The sequence below is a fragment of the Notothenia rossii genome (genome assembly GCF_949606895.1).
Source record: "Notothenia rossii genome assembly, chromosome: 4".
NCBI lineage: Eukaryota > Metazoa > Chordata > Actinopteri > Perciformes > Nototheniidae > Notothenia > Notothenia rossii.
In genome coordinates this window covers 6,508,979-6,522,990 of record NC_136902.1, presented here as the reverse complement: position 1 = coordinate 6,522,990, position 14,012 = coordinate 6,508,979, and the positions used below count along the sequence as shown (strand labels likewise).

Below are 14,012 nucleotides of genomic sequence, written 5' to 3'. Positions count from 1 at the left end.
AAAAACAATAAATTGCTCCGGTCACTATTTATTATGAAGTGTGATTTCGTCTAACAGCAGGGGGACAGCGCCCCCCTGTGGTCACATGATCACACTGCAGCTTCCTCTAGGCTCTTTATTGTGACATTTAACAATCGTGTCAACACTTTTCAATCTGTGGAAGTTCCATTTCAAAATAAAGCTTGACTGTTTTGTTTTCATTTTGACATGATGTGTTATTTGGAGCAAAGACGTCTTATTATTTAGCTTTGATATTTAGAATAAATTGATTTTGAAACTTTGTAAGAAGAGGGGGAAAATGCGTGTTATAATCAGGGGTGCACATAACTTGCTCAGTGAGGTACTCAGATGAGTACCAGGGGGGTATACTACGAAGCAGGATTTTCGCTTAGCCGGCTAACTTCAGGGAAAACTCGGGGTTTCCGGTCCTACGAAGCTGGTTCTCTTTTTAGCAGGCTAGATCTCCATGGTAACTTAGGCTGTGCGGCTAACCTGGGGGGTTTACTACGAATCTAGTTCAACCTATCCTGGATATGTTTTTGAGTTATCCGGTTGACTTAATCCAAAACAAAGCCGCTCTCGCTAAACTGTCCTACAACGCTGGCTATCAACTCTTTCGCTCAAGCCAGCCGTGTCCTATCTAGTTAGGTGCGCGTTCACATAAAAGGGGTGGTATCTGGAGCATTCGACCAATCACAAACATGGAGAAGCGTACTGACAGCGAAGCGTCATACTTCCTGAATGAAAAGTCAACTTTAATATTAGACAAATGAAGAAGTTAAACTTTAAACATCCATGACTTAAACACTTTATCCAGGATAAAGGCAACATAGCTGCACCTGCAAGGTGAATACAGCTCGTAAAAGAAAAAGCGTTTGAATGCGTACATTAACAGGTTTATGATATCACTGCCCCGTCTAAGACACGATCTGACTTTAATTACATTTGACTCGAGTGTTTCGTCAACTTAATGTGTTCCTTAAAATAATACTAAAATAAAATAGAGTACTTCGTGACCACATAGTGTGAACGTTGTGATCAGCTGTTTTAGCGCAGTTCTCCAGTGAAGGGGGGGGGGGGGGGGGGGGGGGGGAGTCTCCCTCCGCAGCCGGTTGGCGTAATTTTGGCACAATTCCGCTGTACAGACCGACGTTAACAGCAGCCCTTTCTGTGCACACGGAAACCGAGTCTGTCCTCCGGTGATCTAACCGCCTTCTGGAAAAGCTTCACAAGTACCCCGGTACGCAAATGCGCTTTGTGACACAAGTAACGGTACGCATTTTGTATTTTTGCCGCGCACGCCTACCAGTTATGTGCACCCCTGGTTATAATGTTTACTTTTTTAAACCTTTGTGGAAAGGTTTGTGGCAGAGATCTTTGGTTATTTGCGCCGGAACAAGCATTTCAATCCTTGACATCAAAAAAGGAGAAACCATGAAAATTGCAATGGAAGTAAAGATTTCCATAGTAAAGATTCTTAAATAAAGTAAAATTGTTAATTATGAACACGACTTCAATAATTCACAACTATTACTGGTGCATACACATAATTTTAACGTAGAAGTTGGTCGAACTGTGAATCGTTTAATTACTTTAATATAAATGCATCTTCTTGCTTTAAATTATTATCTGTTGTATATAACATGTTAATCTGTAAAGTAGCTGGTTGATAAATATTGAAGTAAAGGGCACAATGTTTATGTTTGCAATGTAGCGCAGGAGAAGTAGGAAGTGGGATCAAAGGAAAATACTGAAGTACCTCAATTGTAAATAAAGTACTTATTTACTTCCCACGGTTGAATAATGCAAGGCGGAGACGTTACTGATCATCTTTAATGACACAACAGCCTCAAACATCAATAAATTAACATGTTGCTGAAAAACGAAAGGGAACAGCGTGTAATTTCCCTGTTAGTTGAGACTGAAAAGCTAAATATATATAGTTTACATATATATATTTAGCAATAGCATAATGTGACATTGATCCCTATGCAGTCACTGTCAGCATCAGAAAATAAGACCAAAGGACAACAAAATACTCAATAAACTTACAAAATGTTATAATATCCATAATTGGAGAACAAAGAAAATATGACCGCTGAGATTTATTGCATTATATTTAACAGTCAGACGATAAAAACCTCAAAAACCGTCACACGTGGGACTGAGCTGACTTCAGACGAGCCGAGTCTTCCTCTGGTCTCTCCGGCTCCAAATCATGTTGAATAAAATAATCATAGCAATCAGGAAAAACAATTGTGCACCAACCTTTCTTAAAATGACGTTTGTTACCTTGAGATAGAACTGATAGATCCTGTTGACTTTTAAAAACAAATTATATTGATCTCCGATTCCACATTGTAGTATTTTATATTACTGTAGAGATATTAACTCTAAAAGGAGATTATGGAATTCATGTTTTCTTGCACGAAAGAGAATATCCATGCTCTTAAACAAGGACCATTTCATTCACTATCCAACTCAGTTTGTTTCCAGAGGTTGTGAAGCTCGACTGCGGATGTTTTGAAAGAAGTATAAAGTTTTTTCCAGAAGGAGCATCTAATAAATGTCCTCAAGTGGGTCAGCGTCAGAGGACAAAGACTACGAGTTTAAAAAGTAAAAAAAATCTGGAAAGAGGTGAGATTACCAGACCTCTGCCTTAGCCGCTACGAGCATAACACACCTCAAACCTCTAGGCAAATTGTCGGCTGTTGAGTTGCATTGTGGGTAATGTAGGCGGCCGGTTTTTGACAGAAACGACGACGATACCTCTTGATTCTGACAGTGTTAAAGAAGTGCAATTATGAATGTTTTTTTTAAAGCGGCTGTAAGCACACTGTAAAAAATGACCCAGATTAAATCAAACACACCCTGAACAAATGAATAAAAAGGCAAAATAAAAATTGAACGACACGCTTTGTTGCGGTGGGATGTTGGGCAGCATCGTGTGGAACACAGGAAGCGCCTCCTCCACTTCCTCCAGTTCCCCTGTTTGCAGTGCGGCGGGCAAACACAGCTCACAGGGTCCGTTCTCCTGACGTTAGATTCTTCTTCACTTCTTTTTTAACTGCAGTTTCCTCCCCATTTCCACCACACACTTTGTCTCTCTTTGTCCACCTCTCAGGTGCGTCTCCTCTTGGCTCCCCCCGGGCTCGCAGGGTTGGAAGACGACAGAAGTTTCTCCGCAGCTCGACTCCTCTTCCTTTTCTCCGCCTCTTTCCCTCCTCCTCCTCCTCCTCCGCCGCCTCCTCCTGCCGCTGCTCCTCCTCCTCCTTCACTCCCTCCCTTCTCCTTTTCCCGCTCCCGCTCTTTTTCCCGACTGCTGCTCGTTCGCTCCGACATCTTCACCGATGAGTTACTGCCTGAAGACAGAGAAAGAGAGACAGGAAGCAAATCACATTTACACAAAACCTTGTTAAGATATCAACATCGTATTGAAACAGATCTTCAAGAGTCCTCTCCTGCTGAGGTTCAGGTGCATATCAGTATGTAGTGTCTCTACTTTAAAGAGTCCTCTCCTGCTGATGTTCAGGTGTATATCAGTATGTAGTGTCTCTACTTTAAAGAGTTCTCTCCTGCTGATGTTCAGGTGTATATCAGTGTGTAGTGTCTCTACTTTAAAGAGTCCTCTCCTGCTGATGTTCAGGTGTATATCAGTATGTAGTGTCTCTACTTTAAAGAGTTCTCTCCTGCTGATGTTCAGGTGTATATCAGTATGTAGTGTCTCTACTTTAAAGAGTCCTCTCCTGCTGATGTTCAGGTGTATATCAGTATGTAGTGTCTCTACTTTAAAGAGTTCTCTCCTGCTGATGTTCAGGTGTATATCAATGTGTAGTGTCTCTACTTTAAAGAGTCCTCTCCTGCTGATGTTCAGGTGTATATCAGTATGTAGTGTCTCTACTTTAAAAAGTTCTCTCCTGCTGATGTTCAGGTGTATATCAGTATGTAGTGTCTCTACTTTAAAGAGTCCTCTCCTGCTGATGTTCAGGTGTATATCAGTATGTAGTGTCTCTACTTTAAAGAGTTCTCTCCTGCTGATGTTCAGGTGTATATCAGTGTGTAGTGTCTCTACTTTAAAGAGTCCTCTCCTGCTGATGTTCAGGTGTATATCAGTATGTAGTGTCTCTACTTTAAAGAGTTCTCTCCTGCTGATGTTCAGGTGTATATCAGTGTGTAGTGTCTCTACTTTAAAGAGTCCTCTCCTGCTGATGTTCAGGTGTATATCAGTATGTAGTATCTCTACTTTAAAGAGTCCTCTCCTGCTGATGTTCAGGTGCATATCAGTATGTAGTGTCTCTACTTTAAAGAGTCCTCTCCTGCTGATGTTCAGGTGTATATCAGTATGTAGTGTCTCTACTTTAAAGAGTTCTCTCCTGCTGATGTTCAGGTGTATATCAGTATGTAGTATCTCTACTTTAAAGAGTCCTCTCCTGCTGATGTTCAGGTGTATATCAGTATGTAGTGTCTCTACTTTAAAGAGTCCTCTCCTGCTGATGTTCAGGTGTATATCAGTATGTAGTGTCTCTACTTTAAAGAGTCCTCTCCTGCTGATGTTTAGGTGTATATCAGTATTTAGTGTCTCTACTTTAAAGAGTCCTCTCTTGCTGATGTTCAGGTGTATATCAGTATGTAGTGTCTCTACTTTAAAGAGTCCTCTCCTGCTGATGTTCAGGTGTATATCAGTATGTAGTGTCTCTACTTTAAAGAGTCCTCTCCTGCTGATGTTCAGGTGTATATCAGTATGTAGTGTCTCTACTTTAAAGAGTCCTCTCCTGCTGATGTTCAGGTGTATATCAGTATGTAGTGTCTCTACTTTAAAGAGTCCTCTCCTGCTGATGTTCAGGTGTATATCAGTATGTAGTGTCTCTACTTTAAAGAGTCCTCTCCTGCTGATGTTCAGGTGTATATCAGTATGTTGTGTCTCTACTTTAAAGAGTCCTCTCCTGTTGATGTGCAGGTGTATATCAGTATGTAGTGTCTCTACTTTAAAGAGTCCTCTCCTGCTGATGTTCAGGTGTATATCAGTATGATGTGTCTCTACTTTAAAGAGTCCTCTCCTGCTGATGTTCAGGTGTATATCAGTATGTAGTGTCTCTACTTTAAAGAGTCCTCTCCTGCTGATGTTCAGGTGTATATCAGTATGTAGTGTCTCTACTTTAAAGAGTCCTCTCCTGCTGATGTTCAGGTGTATATCAGTATGTAGTGTCTCTACTTTAAAGAGTCCTCTCCTGCTGATGTTCAGGTGTATATCAGTATGTTGTGTCTCTGCTTTAAAGAGTCCTCTCCTGTTGATGTTCAGGTGTATATCAGTATGTAGTGTCTCTACTTTAAAGAGTCCTCTCCTGCTGATGTTCAGGTGTATATCAGTATGTAGTGTCTCTACTTTAAAGAGTCCTCTCCTGCTGATGTTCAGGTGTATATCAGTATGTAGTGTCTCTACTTTAAAGAGTCCTCTCCTGCTGATGTTCAGGTGTATATCAGTATGGTGTGTCTCTACTTTAAAGAGTCCTCTCCTGTTGATGTTCAGGTGTATATCAGTATGTAGTGTCTCTACTTTAAAGAGTCCTCTCCTGCTGATGTTCAGGTGTATATCAGTATGATGTGTCTCTACTTTAAAGAGTCCTCTCCAGCTGATGTTCAGGGGCCGTATTCACAAAGGATCTTAGGGCTAAAAGTAGCTCCTAACTGGCGAATTTAGGAGAAACTCCTAAGCATAATGGGCGTTTCAGTCTTAAATTTAGGACTCCTAATTTTATTCACTAAGAGCAATTCACAAAGTATTTTAGGCCTAAAAGTAGCACCTAAGTCTGGGAGAGCTTAAAAGTCCTCGAGAGGACTCCTAACTCAGTAAGACCTATTCACAAAGAATCTGAAAATGGCTGCGAGACTAAATGTTTTGGAGACAATGGAAGACTGTGAATTGATCAACAGATATAGGCTAAATCGTGAGGGTATGAAACTTGTTGTGGAATTAGTGCGGGATGCAATAACATCCCCGACTAACAGGAATAACCCGATTAGTCCGGAAATAAAATGTTTGGCAACACTACGATATTTAGCAACAGGGAAAATGCAACTTTGCAATGCCAACGATTTAGGAATATCGCAACCATCAGTCAGCCGTGCCATAAACCAAACCATCAACGCGCTCTCTCGACCACATATCATCCAACGGTTTATCCGGTTTCCTTTGGACAATCAACAACTACACAGGATCAAAGCCAACTTCATGGCAAATGCAGGTATGCCCGGTGCGGTCGGTGCTATTGACGGGACGCACATAAAAATAATTGCGCCATCAAAAGATGAGGACGTGTTCGTCAATAGAAAGAAAGTACATTCCATCAACACGCAGATTGTTTTCATTCATCATGATAGGGGGACTTGAACGGCGGTATGGGCTGTTATTGAAAGTGTTGAAGTGCTGGAAATATGCTCATTGGATAATAGTTTGCAGGGTGCTTTTAATTGCCTCCTTGATTTAATGCAATTTACGTATTTTTATTGTTTGCTCTCTCTCTTTCACGTGCATATACAACGTCATTATCGTGGTCTGCACAAACTTGTCATCATGCGTGTATTCTGCTAACTGCACTGTCCATAACTATTTGATAGGAATACATTTCTAGCCGAGGCTATTTCCTTGATTTAGTGGGCTCGTTTGTGGGATGTTGAGTTTCAGCGAGACCGCCTGCTCTGAACAACCAATCACCGTACTGACCGCTTCTAAACTCATGCACGAGAATCGACGTAATCCATAGCAACGGCGCGTCACTCTTAGTGATTTATCCTTAGTATGAGTAGGTCTCAGCGGCTTTGTGAATAACTTTTAAGAAAAAACTCCTACGTAAAATGTTTTAGCGCGAGTTAGGAGCACTCCTAGCGGTAAGATAAAATGCTTTGTGAATACGGCCCCAGGTGTATATCAGTATGTAGTGTCTCTACTTTAAAGAGTCCTCTCCTGCTGATGTTCAGGTGTATATCAGTATGTTGTGTCTCTACTTTAAAGAGTCCTCTCCTGCTGATGTTCAGGTGTATATCAGTATGTAGTGTCTCTACTTTAAAGAGTCCTCTCCTGCTGATGTTCAGGTGTATATCAGTATGTAGTGTCTCTACTTTAAAGAGTCCTCTCCTGCTGATGTTCATGTGTATATCAGTATGTAGTGTCTCTACTTTAAAGAGTCCTCTCCTGCTGATGTTCAGGTGTATATCAGTATGTAGTGTCTCTACTTTAAAGAGTCCTCTCCTGCTGATGTTCAGGTGTATATCAGTATGTAGTGTCTCTACTTTAAAGAGTCCTCTCCTGCTGATGTTCAGGTGTATATCAGTATGTAGTGTCTCTACTTTAAAGAGTCCTCTCCTGCTGATGTTCATGTGTATATCAGTATGTATGTCTCTCCTGGGACATGTCTCCATGCTCTTATTGTTCTCATACTCTGTGCTGCAGTACCTCTTTTCACCCTCTGTCTGAAACCAGAGCCCAGTCTGCTCTGATTGGTTAGCCTTTGCAGACCATTTACATGCACACAAACCTTTTTTACACACATACTACAGGAAGATCCCCAACAAAGCAGAATATTTCCCCTTTAATCCTAAAACATAGCTTTTTTTTCTTTTTTTTTAAATAAAGAAAAACATTTTGGTCAGTGTTTCTCAATCTCTACATGTGACAGAAATGGACATGAATGGTTGGAAATGTTGTTAGATGACAAAACAAACCTGTTTTCAGGCTATTCTAGTGATTTAACCTTTTAAGCCCCAAGCCTGTTTTTAAGGTCTCAGGCTCGAAAATGACATTCCCAGAACAAATGACTATATCTTCACTTCTAAAAAGGGATAAATGAATAATCTTTGATTAATAAATCAAAAACTGAAAATAAGTCTTAACGAAGCTGTTTCTGATCAAAAGTTTTGTTCAAGGGCATAAAACGCTGCTGAAGGTTAATCCAATGTGTTCGTGTCACTTTTCTAACTCTCTAAAAAGGTCAAATATCACTTGTTTTGCATCAATCTTGATACAGGGCACTTATTATATGTTATAGTTTGGATTCCTAAAGCTTTCAGTCTACCATCCCATCATTCAAGGGTGGTTTTCACTATAAGTAATGTTTATTTTTTTGGACGGAAACTATAATTTGCATTTTTTTTTACCATGTTCAATCTGAGTTTACTTTAAAAATAAAAACATCTATATCGATTCTGACTCGTCTACATCCAACTCACAGGTTTATCATTACTTTTAGAAAAAAGATTATTAATGTATCCCTTTTAGAAGTGAAGTTATGGTCATTTGTTCTTGGAATGTCATTTTCGAGCCTAAGACCTGGAAACAGGCTCGGGGCTTAAGAGGTTAAAAGGAGGCAGTAATGCCCACAGAATTTAACAAGCTGCTCGGCGAGTAAAGAAGGATCTAAAAACAATGCTGGATTTCACCTAATTAAAAAAATCAGCTTTGCAAATGTTACAAAAAATTACACACTTTGGTGAAAGCTCAAGGAAACAAAAGAGGTATTTAGGGGAGAAACATGAAATGTAAATGTTAGATTGTGTTTAATCTTCCCAACAATGTGAAAGAAACGTTTCTAATTTAGAAGAGACATAAAAAGGTTTGACACGAGACAAAGCTCAGCTGCAGAACAAAGAGGGGATACTTCAGATGTCAGGCACCTGAACCCTTCAGCTACCAGAGCACTCCATATGATGGGAGCATTACAAAGATATGGGGGGGGGGGGGGGGGGTGAGGAGTATTACCTTCTTCATGTGTAGCTGGGGGTTCCCTCTCCATCCTGAACTCTTCTTTGGTCTCCTCCTCCGAGCCCAGCTTCCCTACAAACATATATAGAACAGTTAAAGGAGTAAAACATTTACCACTTCAGAGACTCAAAACCACAGACGATGACTCAATCGAAAGTGACGCATAGAGAAAGTGCCTCTGAAATATCTCATCAACTATTGACATTCATGTTCCTCTCAGGATGCTCGTCAAACATTTTGTTTATGTAGGCTTTCGTGTGAGGGGAAATTAGCCTTGTCTAGATGTATTGATTTTGTTTCTGCGCCTACCTTGAAAACAGCTAGCTATCAGCATTGATCAGTATTTACAGATACTGTTTAGAACTTCACTTTCACAGAATCGGTCTATTGCCAAGTCCGTTTCACATGCAAGGAATGTGCTCGGTGAATATTGGAAGATACATTTGCACAGTCGGAGAAAAATGAAATGCACAAACAAGAGCTACTATTGAAAAAGAAGAAATGTATTAAAAACTATTAGAAGATCCAAACATGTGTGCAAGAAACATAAATATACAACATTACAATAAGAATATGATAATGACTGTAAAGAACATATGAACCGTCTATCTGGAATTAAAAGTGAAAGAGCTGTGCAGTGTCGGTGCTAGTAATGCACAGAAATGTGTAAAATTGTCAGCAAATAAACAGAAACAGATTTACGTGATTAAAAACGTATCTAAAAATAAACATGTTGTAGTTATGGCACCGAACCCTCAGCATCATCACATGTCAGCAACTATTAATGTGTGAAATGTCAAATAAAAGGAACTGAGGCGTTTGCTTGTGCCACAAACCTGAAACCCGTAGAACAGCTGTGCAAGAGAGCTATCCAGGTGTTTGACAGAAAGCCACATGCATACCAATACTGTACCACCCTTGAGAAACACAATTTAAAGTCTTTTAAAAGTATGTGTTTTTTTTATAAATGTTTACATGGACTGCCCCCCCTCCCTCCTTCCCTTAGGGGAATTCATCCACAGAAAACACACTGGACGCTGCACTAGGTCAGAAACCAGAGGAGACTGGGAAGTACACCCCAGATGGACCACTTTGGACAACATGTCCTCTCTGTTAAAGGCAGCTCGTTGTGGAATAGCCCCCCAACTGAGATACGGGATTGTCCCACTCTCAATAGTTTTAAAGGACAAATCAAAGAATGGTTGAGAAACAAACAGACGTGCAATCACAGCTAAATGCACTTTAACACAGTGGCATCTCCTCTTGAACTTTATGCATCTCTTGCAATTGATATGTCGTCACTGCTATAGTGTACTGCCATGTGGTAAATACTTGGGTGTGCTGCTCTTGCTCTTTTGAACATCTGTCTGTAAAATGAGGGACTGCGGATGGAAATTAGCTCAAAGCTAAATCTGGCACTGTTACGCTTGACACATTTGAATGTTTTAAGTGTTCATTAATGTGCATTGTCCCTGCCAAATAAACGATTAAATGAAAATGAAATGAGGCGGAAATTACAGAAATAAGATTTTAAATTATTGATGATATTATTCTCACCTTCTTTCACTTCCTGGATGATGTCATCAGGCAAAGAGAAGCTCTTCTCTGTGTTTGGAAACGGCAAAATCTCCGACTCGTGCTGCATATCGCAACACACACACACACACACACACACACACACACACACACACACACACACACACACACACACACACACACACACACACACACACACACACACACACACACACACACACACACACACACACACACACACACACACACACACACACACACACACACACACACACACACACACACACACACACACACACACACACACACACACACACACACACACACACACACACACACACACACACACACACACACACACACAGAGAGAGAGAGAGATTGTGAACACAGTCAGCTAATGCTCAACACACAGTGTGTGTGTGTGTGTGTGTGTGTGTGTGTGTGTGTGTGTGTGTGTGTGTGTGTGTGTGTGTGTGTGTGTGTGTGTGTGTGTGTGTGTGTGTGTCCTCACCAGAGCCTGCATGTCGTACATGGTTCCCAGATGATCCCAGATGACGGAGGAGGAGACCTGCCTCCCGATGTTCTGACTGAACTTATCTCTGATGCAGATCATGTGGAAGTGACGGTTCACTCCTGGAGAAAGAATCAAATAGTCAAAAGAGAAAAAAACTGCATAAACTTTGTATATATAGATATAGAACAGTTAAAGAGGGCTTTATACGGCTGAACAAGGGGTTAAAACATATCTGGAGTGCAATGAGACGATATAAACAGCACAAGAAGGAAAACACTATTTACTTTCTCAGAATCAGAATACCTTTATTCGTCCCACAGAGGAGACATTTACAATTCAGTACATTGATGTTTCCAGCTTTTATACAAGACACCAATGTGCTTTACCATCTTACACTTATAGCACATTATTATACGCATCTTGTGAGCCTAAGCGACAAGTGCTACCAAATGATATTAGAACACTACTTTGAAGACAGTGCCTTATGATTATTAAAGGTTAGAAACTGTCATCAAACTATATATGTGACTTGAGCAGTGCATATTACAAAACAGAAATGCAATCGATAAAACTTCCACAAACGTATTTCCTGAGGGTCTAAGGGGGCTTTACCTTCTACTTTGTACCATTACTCCACTACCTTTGACAGCTTTTCAGATTATCATTCATCCAATTCCTGCCTAGTTAAAACCAAGCGTCTGAGTAAAGCCTCTTGAATCAGCTGGAAAAGGCTTCCTTACAAAGCTGCCAACATGGCTGTTTCTCTGAGAAACTCATTAAAACATGAGAAGTCACATGGTGGAACGTGTTTAGAGATGCGTCTCTGTACAAAGCTCCAAATATATGATGATGTTATTGAATACGATGCATTGCTTCAGATTAAACTAGCCATGAGTATAATAATGTTAAAATTAGGCTTAAACATATGGCAGTAAAATGCAATGTACACAATAATGCAGCAGTAATATAAATCCAACAATGTGAATACTTTTATTTAAGAAAGGATGTGAGTGCAGAACTTGCAGTGGAGCGTTTCACTGTGTGGTAAGAGTTTTTTAATGTACGTACAGAAGTTGGTTGTAACTAAATACATATACTCAAGAACTGTACCATTTTGAGGAGTATTTCCATTTAATTATACTTTATACTTCTACTCCACTACATCTTATAGGGAAATAATGTCATTTTACTCAACTACATTTACTTTTAACAAAATACATCTCTAAAAATATAACTAGTGGACTATCTCTTTAACTCAAATATTAAATATTTTACAAAAAGTAAATCTGAACTTTGTCTTCAGCAGTAAAGTAAACTTGATGCCACAATATTATCTAGAAATGTCACAAATATGTTGCCAATTATTATTACTTTTGATACTTTAAGTACATTTTGATTATAATACTTTTGCACTTTTACTTAAGTAAGATTTTGCACGCAGGACCTTTACTTGTAATGAAGTATGTTGACCTTAATGTGGTGGTACTTTTACTCAAGTAAAGCTTCGGAGTACTTCTTCCACCACTGTTTACATATGTCAACTTTACATATAATATATAAAAACGTCTTCCAACCATGTCTGCTGCAGTGCTTATTGTAAAAAGAAATAAAAACAAGTAACACACTATAAACGGAAAAGTGTGTCGTAGTTCAAATGTTATTTTATTCCATTATGATGTGTGACGTTGTTGTTGTTGTTGTTTTTAAATGTAGCTGCGTGGTGTCTCAGATCTGGTTTAGATTAAACTAAATGATGTCCAAGAAAACATCTAACTTTAGTAAACAACAACATTTCCAGGACCATCCAGAGTCACTTCGGGGACTCAAAGTCTGTCCGTGACCCCCGCTTTGGGAAACACTGGTAAACTGGTAGAAGTGGACAGCCGTTTACGACCGTTAAAGCTAACATGCTAACATGCTAACACCGTCTCTTACCGACAGGTTTGTGTCCGATCATCGCGTGAAACAGACAGACCTCCACCTCGTGGCTCCACACTACCGAGTCGTCCCCGGTGACCAGGCCCGAGTCCGGTGGCTTCTCGTCGGTCTGATTTAGGGTCACATCTGCCTCCCCCATTTTTAACTAAAAAAGGCTAAAAACAGGCAGAAAGAAGAAGCTAACCGAGCCACAGAAAGCTGCCGGCAGCCGGAAATACGAGACTATTTCCGGGGATTATTTTTTCAGAATAAATTGTCTACATCACATAAATATATTCCCCAAAATGTAATTTGACATTTCTATGTTATTAGGTAGATAACAAAGCCATGTTAAGGATAAAGGGATGCACGATATAATATTGTAATATTATAAGAAAATGTAGTATAATAGTCATTTATATACTATCCAATGTATATGTTTCTGCTTCTGTAGTTTATGTCTATCTATCTGTTGGTGCAGTATGTTAGTCTTTTATAGAATAATCTAATCTATCCAGAACCTTTTTTATTGAGTATTCTTGCTACTAGTAGCCTACGTGTCTTTCATACTGTAAACGTTATTTCGATCTCTCTGTCTGTACAAACACACAGAAAAATGACATTATTTGAATGACAGTATTTTGAAAAGTATTTTTTTGTTACTTTTATTTTTTATTATATTTTAATTGTTTTCATTACTTAGTACTTTTTTTAAACATGTAACATCAAGCTGTCTGTGGCTCTTTCCTGCTGTAACGATGCACATTTCCCCTCTGTGGGACTAATGAAGGTATTCTGATTACAGTTGACTTTGAGATATGTATTTATAAGTTGTTATAATTTCTTATTTTATTGTATTGTGTGTGTACTTTTTTCCACTTTTCAAATATTGTAATGTCTCAACACAGTGCAGACAGAAAAACCTTGTTTTCCCCTAACCTATTAAATAATGAACTAAACAAAAACAAAGACATAAAGAAAGTAATAAAGGAATGTCCGATATAGCAGCAGAAATAAATAATTATTTTCATTATTAATGAGTATGGCTACCAGTTGCAGTTGTAACAATTCTGAACTTATCTTCAGAATAAAAGTCAAAAGGTCAACAGCACTATATCTTTCAGAACATTTTATTCTGCTTATTAGCTTTATCTACATTCCTATAACTTGTATTGATGTAAGGTGCCTAAAGGGGATCCTCAGCTTTATTTGTTTTTGTTCCGTCAACCCATTTTCACTATTTCTAAGGGCTCATGAGGCGTGTGGCGCAGTGGCCTTGTGCGTTGGTGT

General features: G+C 39.4%; 1 protein-coding gene across 1 annotated transcript; it reads right to left on the bottom strand.

The window, feature by feature from the left end:
* Nucleotides 1-1,815: 1,815 nt before the first annotated feature.
* Nucleotides 1,816-12,989, bottom strand: mrgbp (MRG/MORF4L binding protein). The gene is made up of 5 exons (XM_079677686.1): nucleotides 12,741-12,989; nucleotides 10,803-10,924; nucleotides 10,313-10,394; nucleotides 8,753-8,827; nucleotides 1,816-3,362 (listed from the first exon to the last, which is right to left on the bottom strand). The coding sequence occupies exons 1-5, from the start codon at nucleotides 12,880-12,882 to the stop codon at nucleotides 3,121-3,123; spliced, it is 663 nt and encodes a 220-aa protein (XP_079533812.1). The 5' UTR covers nucleotides 12,883-12,989; the 3' UTR covers nucleotides 1,816-3,120.
* Between the last annotated feature and the right edge of the window lie 1,023 nt (nucleotides 12,990-14,012).